Raw genomic sequence first — 24,062 nt, 5'->3', positions numbered from 1 at the left:
CAGCTTCTCCATAGGCAGGAGAATGCAAATCTGTCCTGGAAAAGAGCAAAGACTGTTCCCTGAGCTGTTGTGAGAGATTTCCCCTTGCATGGATCACAGTGGGAGAGTTTTCTCCCTGAGTGGATCAGACTGGCAGGCCTCCACCACGGGGATTTTGTGTCATTTGTGGGGCTGCTCCAGAGCACAGATTTTCAGATATTTAGGTGAACTATTAACCAGCACATTGGTGGCTTGTACAAGTCCTTCCTCAGCAACTGCCAGGCTCCATAGTTCATCCCCAGGAGCTGGGCAGGGCTGTGTCTGTACTGCTGTGTGAGCAAGGCACAGCTCCCCGCTCGGAGTAATCCCCGTGGAAGGAAGCGGGGCTCTGTCCCGAGGTCCCGCTGTTGTGTCTGGACAGTGTAGCTGGCTTTGCCGACTTGCAGAGGCTTAAGGCAGATAAGGTGATGACTGGAGGGTAATTGCTGTTGACACAGAGCACTGGGCTGCTCTGTGACAAGCAGGGCTGTGGCTGGGCCTGCACTGGCCAGGCCGTGTCCTCTCACACCATTCCTGTGGCAGTAACGGGTCTCAGGTCTGTAGGAACACAGTCCTTATACAGCTTTTAAAAATAAGCAGCTGTATGTAAACACAGGTCTCCCTTTATCCCAGAGAAATGAGCAACCCAAGGAGTTGTTAGTGCACTCACTGTGGAAACTGCCCCAATTTGCCCCATTCTTTGCCACTGAAAATTCCTTTACTGGCTTGCCTGGAGAACGTGTGGCTGCCCCATCCCTGGAAGTGTCCAAGGCCAGGTTGGACAGGGCTTGGAGCAACCTGGTTAAGTGGAAGGTGTCCCTGCCCATGGCAGGGGGGTGGAACTAGATGGTCTTTAAACTCCCTTCAAACCCCAACCCTTCCATGGCTCTCTCCATGCTTTCAGCCAGCTGGCAGAAGCTGGCTCAGATGCCAAGGACTAAGGAATCCAGACTGGGATTGAAATAATTTTAAGGCCTTGCTATAACTACTTAGTTAATGAGCACTGAGGGGCAGCATCTCTGCCAAAGCAACTTCCTCAAGCACTGAAAGCTCCTAGTAGTGGTCAGCTGCTGAAAACACCTGCTTGAAGAGTTTAGACCCTGGAACTCCTCTGAAGCCTGTTGGAATCTCAGGGAAGCTGTCCAAAAATGCTGGGAGCTCAGGCTATCCAGCATTTCTTCTTCCAGTAAGTTCTAAATTAGCAAATAAATTATGTATGCAGCCTGTGCTTTCCGAATGTGGAGGGCTTTAGGGGTACCCCCCTTTTTGGATTGCTCTGTCCTTTTATAATGCATTATTCCACTTAGGAATCTGAGGATGCTTTAAGTGTGTGCCTTTGTGAAGTAGAAGTGATTTTTGGGTTGATGTAATGATGCATGAAGGCATGAGTGCTTTTCAGGTTGTTAATGCAGAGCTCTCTGATGTTCCTGGGAGATCGTCTGACTTATAAAGGCATGGACTCAATGCTCTTAGGAACTGGAAACTTTGGAAGTGCAGGGCTGGCCACTCCAAGCTGTAGGAAATAAGCCCTCCCATACCCAAACTGGATTTGGTTCCAGCAGCCCAGATACTCAGGTGTGCACCTCAGCAGTGGGCCAGGCTGCACATGGTTGCTGACTTACTCTTTCTCCTCTGCAAACTGAATTCCAGAGCCTCTACAGATGCTTTTTTCTTACTTCTGGACTTTGATACAGCTGATGATTTTGCAAAATGGGACTTTTTCCGTGTTATTTTTCACCTTTTTTTTGCAGTGGTGTTTAAAAGGCTCCACTGATATTGAATTGCAGAACTTGGTGTGCCGTGAAGTGACAAAGGAATGGATTTGCTTGGTTTATGTGTGTCTAATCTGTGACCCACAGACTTCTGTGTGTCCTCTTTTTGTATGTAACCACCAGCAAAAGGTGTCTCTCAGGTCTCCTAAAAAGCCAGGCCCAAATGCTTGAGTCTTCTTCATATATCCCAATAAATTATGGCCTTTATCCGACAGAATATTCTCCTGGGATTAAAGTAGATAAAGTCTCTGAACTATATGTGTAAGTTGCTCTACTGGAGAAAGAGGGACAGCTTGTAGTAAAGATAGTAAAGACTTGGAATTGTCAAGAGACTGTTTTTATTACATTTTAGGAGATGCAAAGTCCTTTAGAATTCAGAGTCAAAGCAAGATTCCCGCCCTACTCACGATCCATATAACCAGGGGGTTCCCCTTTCTGTGGGGAAAAGGGAAATTCCATAATTAAGTATTTTAATAATGGCATGTAAGAATATATTTTAAACCTGTTCTAAAAAAGCTCTAGAAACCAAAACTAACCACCAAATCATCTGTACCTCCAAAACAAAATTATGATGGAATTCTTGCTATATATATAGAGAGAGAAATAAAGAAATGTGAGAGGGGAGGATTTTTTGCTACTAGGAAAGCAGAAATGGTAGGAGATGTGGTTTATAGTTGTAGGGTAACTGTCTCTTGGCTAAGTTGGCTGTTAGGGCTAAAACCCAGCTAAAAATAAGGTGCAGAGCAGATGAGCCAGGGCAAGGCCGGGCAAGTCCCGAGGCCGTGTTAAGCCAGCGCGGAGCTGTGATCTGGTATTAGTGGTGTCCAGGCGAGGTGGTGCCTTGTCCGTGGGCTGTGCAGAGAGCAGGCTCTGGGCTGTCACTCAGGGGCTTCTCCTCTTTGGTTGTTCAATGTCTTCCCTCAGCTTTTCATTATTAGAGAGCAATAGCACTTTTTCCAAACAGGCTCGGTTTGATCCTGAGCCTTATTCCTCATCTTTTGCTTGCGTGTTAGAACCTCACAGCGACATTTCCACCGCCAGCACCATCACTACTACATTTCCACAGGTCTAAAAGCACTTTCACCAGGAATCAGGTAAGTGTAGAGCTGTTGCAAACTGTCCAGGTAGTGTGTCAAGCACGTTCTGCAGCACTGAGAACTCTGGAACAGGCTGAACTTCCTCCTTTCTATTTGTATTCCCAGTTTCTGGTCATGGGATGGAAAAAGAACAGTTAATAGCTGACCTAAATTCAGGCATATTTAATTATAGTTTCCTTAAGTTCTGGCTATGTTCTGTGTGTGTTTGCTGCCAGGTATGGATAACCTGCAGTCCTAGAAAGCCTCATGCCAGGTAGGGAAGTGATGACAAGAAAATTATGGGGTAAAATTCCAACCATTTCCATTGGAAAAATTTATCCCGAGTTGGCTCTATTCAAATACATAGAGGATGATGCCTTTCTACGTGGCTCCCTGAGTGTGCCCTGGCATCGAGCCCTCGTGTAAGTGAGTGCTCAGAGCTGGTTTCGCTGACGGCGCGTGGAAGGGAAGAGCCTTCCCGTGATGTCAGAGCAAGGAACACAGTGCAGGAAATCTTCCATCCTTCCCAGAATCATTCTGCAGCTGGAATTGCTCAGGTACCAGAGAAGCACATATTTCATGGAAGCAGTCAGCACTTCAAAATGTTTTGTTTTCTCTTTTAAGTCTAAGAACAAAGTGAGGTAGGGTCTGTGTTTGTGGCCCATGGAGGCTGTGCATTTCACAGCTAATCCTGCAGAGCCCCAAGATTCAGACCTTCCTCTAATCCCTGTTTGTTTGTAAATCTGCCAGTCACTGGCAGATTTTCCACCCAAGGGTGGGAGAGAACATAGGCAGAGGTAATTCTCCAAGCTTAATGATTCTCAGGAAGGTGAGAGATACCCAGGCTTTTTATGAAGTCACAAGAACTTTTTTCTCTCTTTTCTTCATTCCTCAGTGTGGTGAAGTTGCTGGTGTCTGAACCGGGTTGCTGGCATTTTTATTTCTATTAGGAAATGCTTTACTGTCTGTCCTCCTCTGACACCAAGACACCTTTACGAGGTGTGACACCACCACCAGACCCTGTCTTGCCACATCCTGAGACCCTCACAGGTGCAGCAGCACTTCCATGCCCACGTGGTGGACAGCATCCAGCTGATGTGGACTTGGCAATAATGGATGAATGGTTGGACTTGATCTGAAGGGCCTTCTTTAACCTCAAGGATTCTGTGGTTCTATGACAGGAGATTTGTTCTGGTTTGGGTTTTTTTGGTTTGGTTTTTGCTAATGCTCAAGTAATTGTTCTATGTGCCTTGAGGGGAATGTTAAATCCAATGTTCTCCTCTGTGTCGCTGCACCGTGTTTCTGCAGCAGCAGAGCTGGCTTGCTTTGTGTTATCAAAATTTCAGAGATAATATTTATTTATTGTGAAATATCCCAGAGAGATGCCCTGCAGGGGCTTCTGGAAGTGCTTCATGGATACAGCCTTGAACATACAGTGAAACACGGAGTAAAACTGTGTATTTTTATGGCCAACTGGCACGGCTGGGGTCGCTGCAGAGACAAACTCTTTCCTCAGCCCCCAAAAACAAACAAGCAGAAGTTTTGGCAGCAGTTAAGCAAACAAACTCTCCTCCAGAGACACTGACAATATTAAGGCCCTGAATCCAGCGCTGAGACTGCAGGTCCCAGTGTTGGTGCTCCTCATGGGAAGGGGCTCGGGGCAGGGTCCTCGGCACAGGACACATTCTTCTCATGCCACAAAACTGTGGTGGTAGCATTAGAAACTCATTTGATGCTTCTGGAGTAAAAGGCAATTTCAGGCAATTTGTAAGAAAAGATAAGGGAGAATGCATAACTTGCCAGAATTTTGTTTCTTAAGGACCTTATAAATCAAAGCCCATGAGTTGCAGCCCATCCCAGAACCTAATGAGGGCGTGCTGTCATCGTATCTTAGCCCTGACGACCTGGGTGGTTTCTGCTGCTGATGACTCATAATGAGCCAGTACCAGCAGCACTACACAAATGTTGCATGTACACAATTCTTCTGGAGATCAGTGAGAATTCTGTTGGAACTGCTTGGAATTTGCATTTGAACTAAATGATTCTTCTTTTCTTCCCTGTTTTTTCAAAAGGCACACTTGAAAATAAGCCTCAGGAGGCAGCGACAGGATGGACTGGCCTAGTTTCCTTACTTTGAGAACTGCAGAATGGAATTTTTTAGTAGCTGCAGAACACATCTGTCCTTAGGGACTCTTTATACATTAACACACTCTTTGGCAAGGGACTTAAAATTGATCTCAGTTGGTTCCAAACTGATTTCTCATTAGTTTAATTCTGAGTTAGTGAAGGTGTGGATCTTCCCTAGACACTTTTCCTATCTCTATATTCAGGAAAAGGCTAAATTAGGCAATTGAGCAAGTAAGCACATAGGAGGACCATATATACAGAGATAGATTTAAGGGGCGGGGTGTGTGTGTGTGTATATATATATATAAGGAATAGTGCTGCTATCAGTGTCATTTGTAGCATAGAATTCAGCCCACATGTTTTACAATATGAGATGGTGAGAGTCTCCCATGTGAGCAATGCTGAGGGTTCTCTTCAGGTACAGAGAGGTTTGGCTGATGACAGTGTCGATGGAATTAGATTTGGGCAGATCATGGCTTTCTTTAATAGCACAGAAAGAGCTGTAGTTCCATTCTTCCACAGTTACACTCCAGGAAAGATGTGCTGTAACCCAGAATAACCATTTCCCCTGGCACGAGAGCACAGGCTGATCTGTTCCTGCTGATACCATCGGGATGTAAGTGATGCAGGTGACCAGCAAAATAAAAAAGGAAGACATAACGAGCCAGCTAATTCCAGAATGAGATTAGCACGGATTAGTCTGTCTAGCCCAAATCCCCAAACAACCAGACTGGTTCTGTGTGTTTCTTCACTGTTGCCTCATGTGTTGTCTTTCTCCCAAGTAACAAATGTTTGGACAAGAGGAAACAGCCACAAGTTGTGCCAGGGGAGGTTTAGATTGGACATGAGGGAAAATGCCTTCAGAGAAAAGGGGTGTCCAGCCCTGGCACAGCTGCCCAGGGCAGTGGTGGTGTCACCATCCCTGGGGGGATTTAAAAGCCATGGGGATGTGGCATTTGGGGGCATGGGTTAGTGGTGGCCTTGACAGTGCTATAGGAGTGGTTGGACTTGATGGACTTAGATCCCTTGTGTTGTGTTAAGTGCTTGGCCATGGATGCACACTGCAGCCTTTGAAACAGAGCTACTGGCAGTACATGTAACCTGGGATTGATCCTCATTGTTTGACCCTGAAGGCACTGAACTGCTGGGTTATGGAAAACAGACAAGAGAACGGATCAACCCCTTGTGTTACCCAGTATTTTTTGGACAGGGCAGTTAGGGAAAGGACCCACTGCTTCACTTCTGAGCTGGGTTTCACTTGGATGCTGTGCTTGGCAGCTTCACCAGCTGCAGCATCTTTTGGAAGTGGAGCTAGTCTGTGACTTTCCCACTGGTGTGCTGTCCCAGGGTGGGTATTCTTGAGAGCACTGAAAACAGGGGAAGGGACACTTTGTGGACTTGCAGCCTTGGCATTCATGAATTCCAGCGTGGAGGAGAAGGGCTGCAAGTTGTGCTGTTGCTGGGGGAAGTGCCCCATTACACCACAAGTGGAAGGCAGGACTGTTCCTCTCCATCTGCTGTATGCTGGTTACTTGGATGACTTAGTGGAGCGGGGAGATCCCTGTGCATTTATGGGAAGAGTGGGGGAATGGGGATGCTCCCAGCTGGGACACAGGAACAGCCACAGGGGCACAGGCTGCTCCAAGCCCCATCCAACCTGGCCTTGAACACTTGCAGGGATGGGACAGGAACTAGCACTCGACTGATGTCTGACTGTCCTTGCAGGGTCCCTCCTGGGGGCACTGAGTTCCCTGCACGGCCACGTGGAGCAGCAGCTGAACGAGACCCTGCGGCGGCGCCGGCATGCGGGAGATGACGACCACAACATCGAGGTGCTGCTGGGGGTGGACGACTCCGTCGTCAGATTCCACGGCAAAGAACACGTCCAAAACTACCTCCTCACCCTCATGAACATCGTGAGTATCTGCCATAGCTTGTTTGGGAATGGGAGCTGCTCTTGGGAGCTTTTGTAGGAGCACCTGGCTTGGGAAAAATAGCATGGGATCATTTGGGCTGCTACTGAATATGGATTTCTCTTTTCAGGATGTTCCTTTCTTTCATCTTTTTCACAGTAGTTTTCTAGGGCATGACATATTCGAGGGTAATTCCAAGAATTTGGAAATAGTTGAAAAACAGTAAGGAAAAAATGTAAACTTGATCCATTTCTAGTAATTCCGAGCTCCTCCTGCAACGCAGTTCTAGAGAAAACCTGGCCAAAAAATAAACATGTAGAGAAAAAAAGTGTTCTAAACCCCCCGTGGCTCTCTTGACAGAGCAAACCTCCTGGTAGTACAAGTAGAAGATCTGTCTTAGAAACTGTGGGATCGTAAGGTTTTTCAGGAAAGAAAAACAGCCTCCTAATGACAGAGATGAGGAATAGGCTTCTCATTAATAATGACTTGATGGACATGGGAATATTCTTGTATGTTTTACACTCACCTTTTCTTTCCTGGAATTTTTTTTAAATAATTGCTTAGGCTTGCAAATAATCTAAATTTGAGAATTTAGAATTTGAGAGGAAAAAAATATCCCTATATGAATTTAACCCAACTAATGTGTTTTCCAGAATAACTCAGGAAATAATTTCTTTTTCCCCACGTACCCCATGGTACATCAACAATAAAGCTCCATTACACATTATTGCAGAATACTGTCTTTTTAGTTTTAAAACCTTTATAACTCTGTGAGCAGCAGGGCTGATCCATGTCCCAAACCACTTCCATGTTTTTTACATGCCTGAGGCTCCATCTGCTGGGAGCAGCTGTGGGGCCAGAGCCAGGGTGAGCTGACACCCAGCTGCCCAAAGCCATCCAGAGGATGGGATAAAAGGGGGTTATGGGGAAATCTTGGAGACTTGAAACCTTAGGTCAATTCCAGGGTCCTTTTTGTCTCCAGGGAAGTCACTCCAGTCTCTGGGAAACTCCCTGCTGTCTCTTGGCACAGGGGAAGTTGTGAACGTTTTTCCTGGCCCAGCCCTTTGTGGGAGTGATGCTTCTGCATGAGGGGAAGGAAATAGGAGAGGAATAACTGACCTTTGGGATAATTGCTTCACAGGACAGGCAGCCTGAGCTCTGTGCTCATTCCCTGTCCCACTGTCCTGCTGCCACTGCTTCACCCCCAGGGATTGCATGTTTAAACCATGGGCTCAAATCCTCGTGTCCACAGTCTGGAAACCTCCCAGTGACCTTTTTCCCTGAGGGGAAGAGGGAAGTTCTGTTTAGCCAGACTGAAAAATAGAAACCCTTCTAACTCCTGCTCAAACCCACCGGCCTCTGAACAGGGGTGTTTGTTTCTCAGCAGTTGCCCACAGCATATTTATTTTGTTTTTAGAGGGATGAGGAGCTTCATTGAGGACCTGCAGATGTTTCACACTCTGGTGCCAGGGTATTTCTCACCTTCCCAGACACGGGGAAGGGCCTCAAAGAAGGACAATTTTTGGTTTATCTGCATAATTCTGTTTTTCTAACTTCCCTTCCACAAGGCCTCTTTCTAGTACAGAAGTGACCACAGAATTCTAATTGATCTTGAAAAAGTAGGGCAGCAGCATTAATTGCTTTCTAAAAAAACTACACTTCAAAACAAGAAGCACTGGAAGTGTTCCAGGCTGGGTTGGACAGGGCTTGGAGCAACCTGGTCTAGTGGAAGGTGTCCCTGCCCATGGCAGGGAGGTGGAACAGGATGAGCTTTAAGGTCTCTTCCAACCCAGAGCAGTCTGGGATTCTGTGATTTGCAGCGTTTGAACTCCAAGTCTTTTCCCCGGTACCCTTTTCTTTGGGCCCTGATCCATGAAACTTAAAAGGGAACCTTGACATGTGCTTCCCAAAGTTCCATATGAGGGGTGTGTGGTGATAGGAAGTGAGTCTACATTCCTCAATGTGTGGAAATGATCCGAGACTTGAATCCTCCTCTGAGAGGACTGTAGTGGAACAAGCACTTGAAATAACTACTCCGTGGCCTTGGAAGTTCCTTTGGTGTCATCAGTGGGTTGTTTTCTTTTTAATTTTCCCTCTTTTCCCCTCAGGTGAATGAGATTTACCACGACGAGTCCCTGGGCGTTCACATCAACGTCGTGCTGGTCCGAATGATCATGTTGGGGTACGCAAAGGTGAGTGAGCCGGCTCTCCACCTTCAGCTCCTGGGCAGAAAACCCACCCTCTGTGTGGATTCCCTGCCTGTGGGTGGAGCTGCTGGCTCTAAGGTGTTGCTCCTTCAGTCCATCAGCCTGATCGAAAGGGGGAACCCCTCGCGCAGCCTGGAGAACGTGTGCCGCTGGGCCTATCAGCAGCAGAAGGCGGACCCCGGCCACGCCGAGCACCACGACCATGCCATCTTCTTAACCAGGCAAGATTTTGGGCCCGCTGGTATGCAAGGTAATGCAGCTGACCTGGAGCAGAGCTCTCTGGGCTCGGTGTTTCTTGGCTGGCGTCTGCCAGAAAAGAGGAAAAATTGGGAATTGCATTGTTAGCACTTCCTGCTCTTTGTTCCACAGACTTTTTCAAAAGCAAGGAGACCTTGCCATGAGTCCTTGCCCTTTATGTCCAACTGTAGGTTTAATTTTTTTACTTGAGAGTTGTAAATCAACACCTCTTTACTCTCTCCAAGCTCCTGTGTTTTCAGGGATCACTGGGAACGTTCAATGTACTTGGTGTTCCACTTCCCTTTATATTATTGCATCCTTCACTGCAGATTTCTGTTTATAGACATCCCAGCCACTTTGACACCTGCATCCATCTTTGGGACTCAGGGAACTAATGCTAATGGGCAGGATTCCCCAGGTGTGGGTTGTATCAGGGCAGGCACTGGTCAGGCTGAGGAGCTGGGCAGGCTGCCCTGGACCCAGAGCAATTTTAGCTTTTCCTGAGGAAAAAGAAGTTTATTGGGGGGTCTCATTTAAAATCCACGTCCTGGGCACAAGACTCAGGCCTGGTGTCTCTCCATAGGATACGCTCCTGTGACGGGCATGTGCCACCCGGTCCGGAGCTGCACCCTCAACCACGAGGACGGGTTTTCGTCAGCCTTTGTTGTTGCTCATGAGACTGGGCACGTGTAAGTGTAACTTTTGCAATCAGATCACACCAAAACGTGCTGCTGCACCTCCTGCTTGCTCCAGGGGGGTTGGGTTTAATGGCTCTACGGAAGCTGTCCTGGTTTTATTTCTGTCCCCTGGGAATGCAGCAGTGGTTGAGGCAATGAAGAGACAAGTGGTGGAAGAGAGGAAGGGGAGAGAGAGGGGGAACTTGTTTTGTCTGGGGTGAGGGAAAGGTCAGGAAGGCACCTGGGAGGCCCAGCAGAGACAGGAGGTGGCTGTGCGTCCTTCACTGCTGTCTCCTCCCCAGCTGCCTGGGCTGGCGAGTCAGACTTGGCACCTCTTGGAGAGCTGTTTCCTTACAGTTGTGTCGCAGTGGCTCTGAGAGGCATTCTTTGTTCTAGGCTGGGCATGGAGCACGACGGGCAAGGGAACAGATGTGGGGACGAGACGGCGATGGGCAGTGTCATGGCCCCCTTGGTGCAGGCCGCCTTCCACCGCTACCACTGGTCCCGCTGCAGCGGCCAGGAGCTCAGGAGATACATCCAGTAAGGCCTCCCTGCTGCACCTGGGCTCTGATCCCTGTTTTTTCAGGCCCTTTTTCCCTTCAAATCTGTGTTAGAAAGGCTCTAACCTATGAATGCTGTGTGCTTGTTGGGGGCTGTCCCACGGCCCATCTGCTGGGGATGGACAGGCAGTGGAAAGACCCGTCTGACTCCAGTGGGATTTGGAATAGGCCTCTGATTGTCATAGAATCCCAGAATGGTTTGGGTTGGAAGGGACCTTAAAGCTCATGTGTTTCCAACCCCCTGCCATGGGCAGGGACACCTTCCACTAGACCAGGTTGCTGCAAGCCCTGTCCAACGTGGCCGTGGACACTTCCCAGGACGGGGCAGGAATTAGGAGTACACATTTGCTCATGCTGATTTTTTTCTGTGTCTCTTCCCACAGCTCTTACGACTGTCTGCTCGACGACCCTTTCGAGCACGACTGGCCCAAGCTTCCTGAGCTGCCAGGCATCAACTATTCCATGGACGAGCAGTGCCGCTTCGACTTCGGTGTGGGCTACAGGATGTGCACAGCGGTACGTCCCGGGGGGTCTGGCCTGACTGGGGAGCTGCAGTGTGTCATAACTGAATAATAATCATTGGAGGGCAGTTGATGGAGTATTTAAACAGAGCTCTGAAGAGCAGAGGGATATTTATGGGGGAAACCCAGTCCTGTGGGATAATGGGCAAGTAGGTGGCAGCACAATCCACGTGACACAGACTGGTGGGAGTGATCCTGAGGAAGAAAAGGAAAAAACCCCTCAGTTTCCTCCCACTTCTGGCTGTTTCCTTTCTTGTCACTGGCTCAGGGCTGGGGGATGCAGGGAATAAGCACTGCCCTGAAGATACGGGACTCACTGGTGTGTGTGAGATGGATTGACGGAGTGGGTTGGATCCTTATCCCAAAAACTCTAAGTAACCTCAGGTTCTGCATTTCATCTTCTGCCTCTTGTGGGTTCCAGTTCCGAACCTTTGATCCGTGCAAGCAGCTGTGGTGCAGCCACCCCGACAACCCCTATTTCTGCAAGACCAAGAAAGGACCTCCCCTCGACGGCACGGAATGTGCCCCTGGAAAAGTGAGTCTGGGCTTTGCACTGTGTTTGTCTTGGGGAAAAAAACCAACAGTGTTGTTCATCTGAGGTAAAGGGCACAGAGAGAAACAGAGGGAATTGCTCAGCCTCTCTTGGGTTGAGCGAGAGGATGGGAAGAGAGGAGGCTGTGCTTTCCCACTAGGATATTCCATGAGCTGTACAAGGTCTGCTGTCGCACATTTTAGGCATAGAAACCCCAATGGAGGTGTAACCCATTCTGTGACCCTTTTGTTATGTTTTTCGGGTTCTTTCCTGCAAAGTGTCCATCAAGTGTCTTTAGGAATCCAGGGATGCAGATGATGCCATTCCTGTGGGGTGGCTGCTCAGAGCTTGTGGTCCAGACCCCATGTGGCAAATGTTTGTGTAGGCTGAGGAGTAGCACTTGATCTTTCTCTTTAATATCCCCATTAGTGGGTGTCCTGCTGCCAGTCCATTTTTAGTTATAAAATTATACTCAAATACCTGTTTTTTTAGCAAATTCCCTGTCTTTTGGGATATTGGAGAGTCACTTTTACCATCTGAGTGTGCCCCAGGCAGCAGCAAAATGTTCCTGTACTGTGCTGATGTGTTTGATTTGGGCTTTGTGTCTGTTCTCACCTGTTTCCTGCCCCAATTCCCTCAGTGGTGCTACAAAGGTCACTGCATGTGGAAGAACACCAACCAGCTGAAGCAGGATGGACACTGGGGACCCTGGACCAAGTTTGGCTCCTGCTCCCGGACCTGTGGAACTGGGGTTCGCTTCCGCACGCGCCAGTGCAACAACCCAATGTAGGTCTGGGGGTTGCACCCTCCTGGGGGTCCAGGGAGGGGCCATTGGAAATGGTAATTAGGGTTCGGGTGGAGATTCTGTTCAAGACCCTGGAAAGTGGATAATTTTCGTGGAATCAAAGAATTTCACAGCATCATAGAATCATGTAATGGTTTGGGTTGGAAGGGACCTTAAAGCCCATCCAATTCCAAACCTGCCCTAGACAGGGACACCTTCCACTAGATATAATTATATACTTTTTTTTTTTAATACAGAAGAGCTATATTACATTAATTAACTATACACAAGAGTTGTATTAAGATTACATGGAGTTTAATTTTTTTTTTTTCATGTGACATATTTCTAGGGGTTTTGGGCTCTGTAAAGAATTAAATGGGAAGCAAGCCTTGGAATTAATAGAAGTGGGTGCACACATCATGCAGAGGGAGATGTTGTAAATAATATGTATTGGTCACCCTGGAAATTGTCAGAAAGAGTACCAAGCCCCCCAGGGTGCTCAGAATCCCACTGGAACTGTGGGGCCTGGATAGATGGATATAGAGTTTTACTCTCGAAGGAACTATGGGAAAGGCTACAGTTTTAACCTGAATAGTTATCTCAGGAGCCAGGCTTAAATTACCTGAAAATAAATCTGATTTTCTGAAAGATGAGGGTTCCATAAGTTAAATTTCACCTAAACAGAGCCTTACTCCCCTCACAAGGAAGAATTTCTCCCTAATGAGAATCTCTGGAATGTTTTCTCCGCACAGGCCCATCAACGGAGGTGACGACTGCGCCGGGGTCAATTTTGAGTTCCAGCTGTGCAGCACCGAGGAGTGTCCGAAGCACTTTGAGGACTTCAGGGCACAGCAGTGCCAGCAGCGCAATTCCCACCTGGAGTTCCGGGGCAGCCGGCACCACTGGCTGCCCTACGAGCACCCCGACCGTGCGTCCTGCTCTGAGCCTTTAGTGCCACTTGAAAGGGTTTGAAGCCATTCCCCTTGGCCTGGATATCGCAGGGACAGGCCCAGAACTCCCAGAAAAGCAAATTAGTTGGTTTCTCCCCCCTACCCCCTCTGTTTGTTTTATCTGAAAATCACCAGTTTGGCCCTAAAGCCCAGATTTTAACCCCCAGATTCCCTGCTCTGACCCAGATTTCCTATTTTTAACCTAAATTACTCATTTCCCACGCAAAATTGCCCATTTATCCCTAAAATTGACACTTTTGACCCTAAGTTCTTCAGTTATGTCTAAAAATCACCAGATTTGCCCTAAATCCCTGATTTTAACCTCCAATTTCCCTCTAACCGAGATTTGCCCTTTTTACTTTTAAATCCCCCATTTTCCCCCAAACATGCCCCTTTATTCCCAAAATTGACCTTTTTGCCCCACAATTGCAGAATTACATCCAAAATCATGAGGTTTGTCCTAATTTCCAATTTTACTCCCAAATCCCCAGTTTTACCCCCAAATCCCCCAGTTTATCCCTAAAATTCACCTTTATGACTCCAGAATTGCCCATTTATATCTAAAATTGACCACCAGTTTTGTCCTAAATCCCCGGGTTCCCTCCCCAGACCTCCCCATCCCACCCAAACTTCCCCATCCCCCCCAAATTCCCCACTTGTTCCTCCCCAAATCACCCTGTCCCACCGCTCTGCCCCCATCCCCATTCCCAAACTTGCCTGTCCTTTCTCACTCCTTGCTCTGTCAGCGGGATATTTTTCGGGAGCACACCTGGATCAATGTCCATCCATGCAGTTCCTTCTCTTTCGCTGGCTCCACAGCTCCCAAGAGATGTCACCTGTACTGCCAGTCCAGGGAAACCGGGGATGTGGCTCACATGAAGCAGCCGGTGCATGATGGGACTCGCTGCTCCTACAAGGATCCCTACAGCATCTGTGTCCGTGGGGAATGTGTGGTGAGTGGCAGCTGCCCCAGGGACAACCAATGGGAACAGCTCAAGGACAGAGAGAGACTTGGCAGATGTCTCTAAATTCCATATTTGCAGCATCGCGTTCCTCATAATTCCTGGAGATTTAAATTAAATTAGAGAAAACACACATGACCATCCCATGGAAATGCTCACTTCTCTTCCATGATTGTTTCGTATTATGGAACCCAGACTGATTGTGGGTTGGAAAGGGGACCTTAAAAGCCCATCCCAGTGTCACCCCCTGCCGCTGGGCAGGGAGCTCCACTAGCCCAGGTTGGCTCCAAGCCCATCCAACCTGGCCTGGGACACTTCCAGGGATGGGGCAGCCACAGCTTCTCTGGGCAACCTGTGCCAGGGCCTTACCTCCATCACAGGGAAGAATTCTCTCCTAATATCCAGTCTTTGCTTTTTTTCTGCAGAAAGTGGGCTGTGACAAGGAAATTGGCTCCAACAAGGCCGAGGATCAGTGCGGGGTCTGCGGCGGGGATGACTCCCACTGCCGGACCGTGAAGGGGACCTTCACCCGCACTCCCAAAAAGCTCGGTAGGAATAACATCTGCCTGCAGCTGGCTGGAGTTCCTGGGGGCTCTGGGCTCTGTGTCACACTCATGGACGCAGGATAATGCCAGAGTCCTTCAAACTTTGACAGTAATGGGCTTAACACCACCCCTTGATCCCATTCAGGGAATGCTGCTGCCCAGCAGCCCCTGACTACGGGTGGATATGGAAGTGGTGGAGGTGTTCAGGGAATGGTGGTTGCTTTTCCTTGACTCTGTCAATCTGGTCATTAAAAAGACTAATTGACCTCTTCCAACAGGGAAAACATTTAAGCAAGAAGTGCCAAAAAGAGTTTGAGTTTCTGGAAAATGAAATCTGCAAGTATGCAACTTAAAATTCCCCCACGGATTGTCACTGGTCCGACTTCCACTGACTGGTCATCTTGGCCAGATGGGTCCAGATGTGCTGTAAATGCATTTGACCACAATGTAAATTATATTTTATGCTGGTAAAGTGACCCCCAGTCACTGGAATGACTGGATTGGTCTCCCAGGGCATTAATTCCAAGTGTTCTGTTTAAGGGAAGAGCAGAGGATCCCTTCCCTTGCCCAGAGGAGGTCACAGTGTTCCCCTGTCTGGGACAAAGGAGGCAGAAAACACACTGGGTCAGTGCAAGGGCTTCTAACCCAACAGCCTGGCTGAGGAGTAATTTGGGAAAATTATGAGGAATATTTGTGTTCATGCTCTATGTGCCGAGGAACACAGGGAACATCTTTTTACTTGAGTCGTGGATAGATCCAGCCTGTAGCAGCATGGCTGTAAATATTAAACTGATCCTAGCTGGGAAGTGGCAAATTGTTCTGTAACTGGTGTCTCTTCTCTCCCTGGAAGAGAAGAGCCCAGGGAGGGCTTGTCCCACACGTTCCAAACCGATTGGCTCCGTGTCTCCCAGCCCTGCTCTTCGGTTGCTGGTGGATCCCTCTCCTGCAAGCAGAGCTGGGCCGTGCCCTGCGCTCCTGACCATGGCTGTTCCTTTCTCTTTCCATCCCTGCTGCCTCCACTGACCCTGCACGTGCCAAAGGGTACCTTAAGATGTTTGATATCCCTCCTGGGGCTCGACATGTGTTTATCCAAGAAGACGAGGCCTCTCCTCACTTCCTTGGTAAGTGTTTCTCTGCTCAGGTTTTGTTCGAGCCCTGAGGAGAAGCACAGGGCGCTCTTGATGGAGAACCTGAGGGATGAGAGAACCCAGAGAAGGGGTTGGGTAAATGTGGGCTTTCCAAATGGCATGGTCAGGGCTGAGTCCTGCAGTCTCACACTTCAACAAACAAACACCTACTGCTCATTTAAATCCTCCAAAATATTAAACTGACCCGAGTTTGCATGTTTACTAACCAAAGATTGTTGCATGGAAATGGGCACTGCTGGGATGAATCAAATTCAGTATCAATAATTATTACTATGGTGTATTGGAAAAAGTTGTCCGGAAGAAAAGAATGGGAGTCCATATTTAAATGGGTGTTGGAATGGGATAATCCTTAAGGTCCCTTTCAATCAAAACCATTCTGTGATTCAGATTGCTAATGAATTGGCTCCTAATCATCATTATAGTAATCCCTACTGTGCCTGGCTGCTGAGGTGTGCCGCAGGAACCCAAACCCAGGCTCCAATTCCTCAGTTCTTTGCTTATGGATTTTAGCATCTGGGACACCCCTGTGTGCGTAGAGGAAATTAAAATGGGATGAAAATCTGGTATTTTCACAACTTGATGGAAATACCCCTCCCCGTGCCACCCCAGTTGCAGTGGTGGAGGCACAACAGGCTCTGCTCTCACTCCTCCCAGCAATCAAGAACCAGGCTACAGGACACTATATCCTGAATGGGAAAGGGGAGGAGGCCAGATCCCGATCCTTCATCGACCTGGGCGTGCAGTGGGAATACAGCATCGAGGACGACATCGAAACGCTGCACACGGACGGGCCTCTGCACGACGCCGTGGTGGTGCTGGTGGGTGACGCATCGAGCCCTGGGAACACGGGGCTTGGGTCTGAAAGGACCTTAAGGATCGTTCAGAGCTCAGTGTCTTTGCTTTGCAGAGCAGTCAGTAACAGCTCTGGGTTTATGTCTGGTTATTTGTAGATCATTCCTCGGGAGAACGACACCAGATCCAGCCTGACTTACAAATACATCATCCACGAGGATTCGGTGCCGACCATCCACAGCAACAACGTGCTGCGGGAGGACACGGACACCTTTGAGTGGGCCTTGAAGAGCTGGTCCCAGTGCTCCAAACCCTGTGGTGGAGGTGAGCAAGGGATGGGGCACCTGCAACAAGGGACAAATTACAAAAAAAATTGGGGGAAGGGAATGATTTAGGATTCTTGGCCTTCCTTTTTTAACAGCAGCACAAGCTGTTAAATGCCTGAAGTGCCTGATTGTTCCCAAGTGTCACATTTCCAGCTTAGGAAGGAAAAGGCCTTTTTAGATGTTTAAATTCAGCCCCCAAAGTCACTCTGGAAGTCCATACTCAGACACTGATGCTCCTGAGTATTTGTATTCATGGCGTGTCCATGGCTCTTAGGCAAAGAATGGGCAATGCAAACCCCAAAATATATTGTCTTGTAAACCCATTTAACAGGCCAGGAAACTCCTATTTAACCAAACATTCTGACAAGGATATGGTTTTCCTGATTTCTCTGACACGTTTCCCAGGGTTCCAGTACACCAAATACGGGTGCCGCAGGAAGAGTGACAACAAAATGGTTCATCGCAGCTTCTGTGAAGGCAGCAAAAAGCCAAAGCCCATCCGTAGGATGTGCAACCTGCAGGAGTGCACGGAGCCCCTGTGAGTGCAGCCAGCACAGAGAGCAGGGATTGCTCCAGCCACGTTGGGTGGGATGAATGTGGTGGGATGCTGACGGCTTTCCAGCCTGGAGGATATATGTAGGAGGATATATTTCCTGGAGGAAATATGTAGGGGAATTTCTACCTGTGTAAGAATGGGTACTGATCTGACTGGCTGGTTTTAGTATATTTTAAATATATATATACACACACATATATATACATTTATATCATAAAACCTTGTAATGGTTTGGGTTGGAAAGGACCTTAAAGCTCATCTCATTCCACTCCCCTGCCATTGGCAGGGACACCTTCCACTAGACCGGGTTGCTCCAAGCCCCATCCAGCGTGGCCTTGGACACTTCCAGGAAAGGGGTAGACACAGCTGGACAACAGCTATGATGGTATCTGACTCCATTTTCCTTTTAGCTGGGCAGCAGATGAGTGGGAACACTGCACCAAAACCTGTGGGAATTCTGGTTACCAGCTACGCACGGTGCGCTGCATCCAGCCTCTTCCCGACGGCACCAACCGCTCCGTCCATGCCAAGTTCTGCAGCGGGGATCGCCCTGAGAGCCGCCGGTCCTGCAACCGGGCACCGTGTCCTGCGCCTTGGAAAGCTGGACCCTGGTCCCAGGTGGGCAGCGGTGCCAGGGGCTGGCTGGGACAGTGCACTGTGCACAGTGCTGTGACATGGAATGTCCTGAACTGCCCCTCAGTGTCTGGCAGTGCTCAGTAATCTCTAGGGGAGAGAATGAACATACTGAGGTAAACTGAGGCAGTCAGTCGTGAAAAGGGAGGGAAATTTCTGGGGGTAAAACTTGAAATAATCTGTAGGGTAGAGAATGAACATTTTGAGGTAAAAATGAGGTAATCAGTAGGGGACCTTACAGAAGAAGGGAAAATTATTTTAAAGTGCACTTGAGGTAGTCTGTAGTGCAGAGAATGAACATTTTGAGGTAAACTGAGGCAATCAGTACTGCACAGGTAGGGAAACTTTTGGGGCTAAAATCTGAGACAATCTCTAGGGAGAGGCTGAACATCTTGAGGTAAGCTCGAGCAATCAGTATTGAACAGGTCAGGAAATTTTGAGGGGTCAAATTTGAGGTAATCTCCAGGGTAGAAAATAAATATTTTAAGGTAAAAATGAAGTAATCAGGTGTGGACAGTTAGGGAAGTTTTGGGGGATAAAACCTGAAATAATCTAAGGGTAGAGAATGAATATTTTGAGGTAAAAATGAGGGGAAAAAATTTGGCAGGAAAATCTGAGGTGATCTCTAGGGGAGAGAAGGGACACTTTGAGGTAAACTGAGGCAGTCAGTCACAGACAGGTAGGGAATTTTGGGGAGGGGAAACACTCGATGTAATCTCTAGTTTAGAAAGCAAATATTTTGAGGTAAAAATGAAGTAATCAGTAGGAGGGATAACTTTTGAATTAAACTTGAGGTAGTCTATAGCACACAGAATGACTACTGTGAGGTGAACTAAGGCAATCAGTAGTGCACAGGTAGGGAAATTTTTAGGGTTAAATTTGAGGTAATGACATGGTAGAAAATAAATAATTTGAGGTAGAAATGAATTAGTCAGTAGTGGACATCTGTGGAAAATTTTGAGGGTTAAATTTGAGATAATCTCCAGGGCAGAGAATGAACATTTTGTGGTAAAAGTGAGGTAATCGGTAGTGGACAGGCAGGGAAAATTTTCGGGTAAAACTTTAGTTCTTCTGTAAGGTACAATGACTATTTTGGAGGGAAGACCTTAGTTCATCTGTGTGGTCAGTCCTAAGCTGTCCCCTCTGTGTCTGGCAGTGCTCAGTGACCTGCGGGGAGGGGACTGAGAGCCGGCAGGTCCTGTGCCGTGCTGGGGACCGGTGCGACGGGGAGCGGCCCGAGTCCGTGAGGGTTTGCCAGCTCGCTCCCTGTGATGGTAAGAGAATGGATGGAAGGGCTGCAGTGGGGGGAGCAGTTCCTGCCTGCAGAGCACAGTGCTGGGAGTGGGGTCAGGCACAGAATCCAGCTTTTTTCCTGTGTTCGGTCTGGCAAATTCTGGATGTCACAGCTCCTGGCAGTCGGTGCTTCCCTACACTGGGGTCTCTCCTGTACATGTGCACAAAAAGGGTTTAACTGTGTTAGCCCAAGTTGTGCTTGCACAAATTGGGGCCAGAGGTGAAAGTCCATCCAAAGCAAACCCTTCTCAACCTCTAAATTCCAGGATAAGTTCTACAAGCTGCTAATTGAGGGAATAAAAATACAGAAGAAATGGAACCAAGAGCATTAATAGGGTTCCAGGGAATCCCATTATATTGTTCTCATAGAATTTTTAGCAGATTTTTAAGCTTTTTAGGACCACAGTGCATTTCTTCCTTTGGATTATTCACTCTGTAGGATTTGGGGTTTATCTGGATTTTAACTCCCTCACGGTGGCCCTGACACTGATCAGGAGCTGGTAGGAAAAACAGCCAGAGCTCTTGGCAGGTGTAGGGTGTTCTCTGCCAGAACAGATCCAGCTGCTGCCCACCAGCCTGGCCAGGATAGGGGTGGGGGATGAATTGTGCAGAATTCACCTAAAAAATAAAAAAAAAGGGATTATGTGAGTATATGACTTGCTTCAGAACCTGCTGGAAGTAGAAAAGCACAACTGCAAATCTCTGCCCTGTGGGCGGAGTCATGGAATCTAAACCGGTGTAAACTGATACCCCAAAATGAACCGTGGGAGAACAGGACCAAATAAGGGTCACTGTCACTATGGAAAGACAAAAGGAATTGGTTGGGACTTGGTTTGTTGTTTTGGGGTGATGCTGGTTACTGCGATTTATAGAATTCTGCACATTTGACTGCCAAAATTTCCCAGCCCAGGGGCTTTCACTGATGCAGCAGCAGGAAAAACATTGTTTTCTATGTGGTGCCAAGATTTGGGTTTCAGTACCAGCTTTGCTAGTTTAGAGGAATTATACCTATAGCCCAGAGTTCCATGCTGAATGCCTGCTGAAATAGCCTCACAGTGCCTCATGGAGCACGGATATTCCCCTGAAGAACTGCTGCTTTAATGCCAAGTTTGTCAGGAACCAGCAAAGGATTCAAGGAAGCTCGCTGGGATCAGGGCAAGGACAGGTTTATATTCCATAGGATCTGCTAATGATAACCGTCGTCCCCGAGCCCCACTGATGTCCCTGGGGGAACTTGGTACCAACTTCCCTGGAATTCAGCTGATTTTCACCCCCCTGATGTCAGGCTCCAGTTGGTATTTTAAATCAGGAGAAGGGGGTGGCTGTACACACTCCTGGCACGTGGTGAGGCAGCACCTGTGCACAGGTGAGGACGTTGCTTCATGCAAGAAGCTGATTTCATTTCAGAGCCTCGGGAGTGGCCTCTGGAAGTTCTTTTCCCGAAGGAAAGGGATGCACATGCCTGCTTTCAGGGCACCTCAGGTCTGACCCATCTGGTAACACTTTCCATTAGTTCTGCACTTCCAGTTGGTGCCTGGAAAACTCCAAACTTCATCCAAACAGAACTTTATGCAACAACAATCTTTTATTTTAAGGCATCTCCAAAGGCTCTTGCTTGGGATTTAATTTTTGTGAGTGAAGGTTCCCTTGGCTTTAATGCTGCTGCTGAATGATGTCCTCAGGCTGGAAGGGCAGGGATTTGGGGTGGGTAGGATGTACCTGGCTGGTGTGTGGGAGCTCTAGGAGGTTTGGCACTGGAAATTGCTGTCTTGAGTTCCTTGCAAACACAATGTGCTGACATTTCCAACTGCTAGCGGGTTTTTTGGGTATTTTTGGGGTGTTGGTGGGGTCTGAGCAGGGCAAAGTTTCTTAGGGGGCTTGTTCAGAGCCGCCCATGGTTGAGGAGCCATGGGCAGACTTTTATCTGTGCCCATCTGAGTGCTGCCAGGGCATCCCAGTGCCCATGGCTGGGTTCCCATCCCCAGGATGTTTGTTTTGCAGACGAGCCCTGCCTGGGAGACAAATCCATCTTCTGTCAGATGGAAGTGCTGGCCCGGTACTGCTCCATCCCTGGCTACCACAAGCTGTGCTGTGAATCCTGCGGGCAGCGCAGCAGCACCTTCCCACCTCCCAGAGCTGCCGGGACCGAGAGGGACACACCGTTGGATCCGGGCAGCCTGCCGAGGGCTCCGCCAGTGCCCACCCCTGCGGTGCCCCCCCGGGCTCAGCTCCTGCCCAGGAGCAGTTCCCTGGGCCGGCCGCCTCCAGCGACAGAGGAGGCTGAGTGGCACATCCCACCCTCCAGCCCCGAGCCTAAAGGCACCGGTGTTCCACACCGGAGAGCTCCTCCAGCTGGGAAGACTTCCCGGCTCTTGGCTTTGCTGCACCAGGCCCCTGCCAACAGTAGCAGCCTTGGTCCTCGCAGGGCTCTGCCTCCAGTGCCAGTGGAGAACATGGCAGCAGGGGCTCCTGCGCCAGCCAGGACCTCCGGGAACAGCGAGGAGCTCCTTGGGAAGCGATGGCCTCCAAGGGCTGGCCCTGTGGATCGATGAACAGGAAGGCTTTTGGAGGACAGCCATGGAAACGGGGCTTTGTTGGGCACTCCGGGGGGGGATTCCCTGAGCTCTGGACACCTGGAGTGCACTGTGTGCCCCGGGCAGGACACTGCAGGGCACAGCTCGTCCCCTGGATATACAAAGGACAAGAAGTGCTGGTTCACTTTCTGTTGCTCCGGCCTCCTCCTGCCCTGTGTTCCCTGCCCAGCTGGGATGCACAGAGGAAACCCAAATAACATTCCTGGCAGGGAGTAGGAGTCGCTGAGGGCTCCATCCAGTCTGGGCCCAAAGGCAGCCCTGACCTCACCCTCCCCCATGATTTTGGGTTCCAAACACTCACCTGGAGGAAATGCCCCACTGCAGGCGGGACCAGACAGCAACACTTGACAAAACACCTTTGCCACGGACCAAGGGAGCCCTCAGGACTTGTTTGGCTCATCTATCCCTGGAAAGGGATGTTGCACAAGCACCTTTGCAGCCATTGAGTAAATCCTGGACAGGGCAGGAAATCAGGGTTATCATAAGAGTTTTGTGCTGTCACACAACTGTTTACCTGTGTTGTTCTGCTCCGTGGACATTCCAAGGGGCTGGTGTTTAAAGCAGCATTAGCATAAAAGGAGTGGTTTCATTTGCATAGGATTTAAACTGCTGGCACAAGGGGCTTGGGGGGTTTGGGGTATCATCAGTGCGATGCTTGATTTTGAAATACAGAAACCCTGTAGATACTGCAAGTGCTGTCCTGGTCCCAGGCCAAAGGGGTTCCCAGCTGCCCCCCATGTCCGTGCTGAACCAGCACCCAGAGGCAGAACAGGCGCCGCTGAGACTTCAAAGAGAGGATTTTTTTCCTGACAGGAAGCATGGATTTCAAGGCCTGAGAGATGTTTCTTTCCAGCATGGTTCACCTCCAAACCTCCCCGAGCACGGCGCATCCGACTGCAATCATTAATTTATGCCAATCCCCACCCTGTCTCAGCCCCACCGGCCACGCTCCCTCCGGCCCATTGCTGTAAAGGACTTGTATAGGGGAGTGAGAGCTACAGATATTTATTAAAAAGTGGATTTCTTGACAGTATTTTATGTACTAAATATTTACGCCAAGGGCAGGTGACTCTTGTTTTTGCCAAGATCAAATCCAGAGATGGAATTAGATGCTGTGTTGTAGGGACAGAATGGAAATTTAAGCTACTAAACTGCTGTAGAGAAATGGTTGATTTGTATTCTTTAAAAAGATGACAGGGTTTTGTCACAGGCCTCTCATTTCTCAGTGGGCTATTAAAGTTTCACGTGCAATTGCTGCCCCCCCGTAAGGAATCCCCAGGACCGACCCATTTAATGCTGTGAAGTGATTGGGGCCCCAAAGATCCAATTCTGGCAACATCCTGGTGTCCCTGTGGGGTCCCTCAGAGGAAAGAAGAGTGGCAATGGCTCAGCAGAGGTTTCCAGCCCCTGGTGCAGATAATCCTTGGACCCTTGAATTTCCTTTCTTCCAAGCTCATTGCTCTGTCTGTCAGGTGTCCACTCCTGATGCTGTGTGTGTATTGGGGAGCACATGACAATAAAACCTTTAACATCCCAAGTCTTTCCCTGCTTTGACTCACGTGGCAAGGCCCTGTGGAAATAAAGGACCCTCCCCATGTGGAAATAAAGATTAAATATTTCAACTGGACTTCCACAGACATGGGGTTTGCCATTGGAGAGTGTGAGTTCCAGAGCAATGGGGGGAGAGGAAGGAGAGGGTCAGATCTCATCTGGCGGGCGCTGTCAGACAAGCTGCACTTTATTGATTGGAGGGTAAAAAGTCACTGTTTGAAATTCCTTGAGTTCTGAGGGCAGGGAGGGAGGGGAGAGCTGAAGGCAGAGCTGGGACCAGCCTGTGCC

At 48.8% G+C, this 24,062-nt stretch overlaps 1 protein-coding gene across 1 annotated transcript in view; it reads left to right on the top strand.

Moving 5' to 3' along the window:
- The window catches only part of ADAMTS3 (ADAM metallopeptidase with thrombospondin type 1 motif 3), a 56,998-nt gene extending 33,238 nt beyond the window's left edge, over window positions 1–23,760 (top strand). Inside the window, exons 6-23 of the mRNA XM_029964514.1 lie at window positions 6,719–6,909; window positions 9,015–9,098; window positions 9,207–9,363; window positions 9,934–10,039; window positions 10,424–10,567; window positions 10,971–11,103; window positions 11,530–11,643; window positions 12,281–12,426; window positions 13,177–13,352; window positions 14,194–14,327; window positions 14,762–14,885; window positions 15,922–16,002; window positions 16,684–16,847; window positions 16,980–17,145; window positions 17,553–17,685; window positions 18,114–18,321; window positions 19,493–19,610; window positions 21,631–23,760. Coding sequence (XP_029820374.1) covers window positions 6,719–6,909; window positions 9,015–9,098; window positions 9,207–9,363; window positions 9,934–10,039; window positions 10,424–10,567; window positions 10,971–11,103; window positions 11,530–11,643; window positions 12,281–12,426; window positions 13,177–13,352; window positions 14,194–14,327; window positions 14,762–14,885; window positions 15,922–16,002; window positions 16,684–16,847; window positions 16,980–17,145; window positions 17,553–17,685; window positions 18,114–18,321; window positions 19,493–19,610; window positions 21,631–22,181 — 2,930 coding nt within the window. The 3' untranslated portion in view covers window positions 22,182–23,760. The remainder of the gene's footprint in view (window positions 1–6,718; window positions 6,910–9,014; window positions 9,099–9,206; window positions 9,364–9,933; window positions 10,040–10,423; window positions 10,568–10,970; window positions 11,104–11,529; window positions 11,644–12,280; window positions 12,427–13,176; window positions 13,353–14,193; window positions 14,328–14,761; window positions 14,886–15,921; window positions 16,003–16,683; window positions 16,848–16,979; window positions 17,146–17,552; window positions 17,686–18,113; window positions 18,322–19,492; window positions 19,611–21,630) is intronic.
- The last annotated feature ends 302 nt before the right edge of the window (window positions 23,761–24,062 follow it).

Source organism: Manacus vitellinus, unplaced genomic scaffold (assembly GCF_001715985.3).
Source record: "Manacus vitellinus isolate BGI_N305 unplaced genomic scaffold, ASM171598v3 scaffold_73_pilon, whole genome shotgun sequence".
In the NCBI taxonomy this organism is placed as follows: domain Eukaryota; kingdom Metazoa; phylum Chordata; class Aves; order Passeriformes; family Pipridae; genus Manacus; species Manacus vitellinus.
This window is presented reverse-complemented; position numbering and strand designations above follow the sequence as displayed.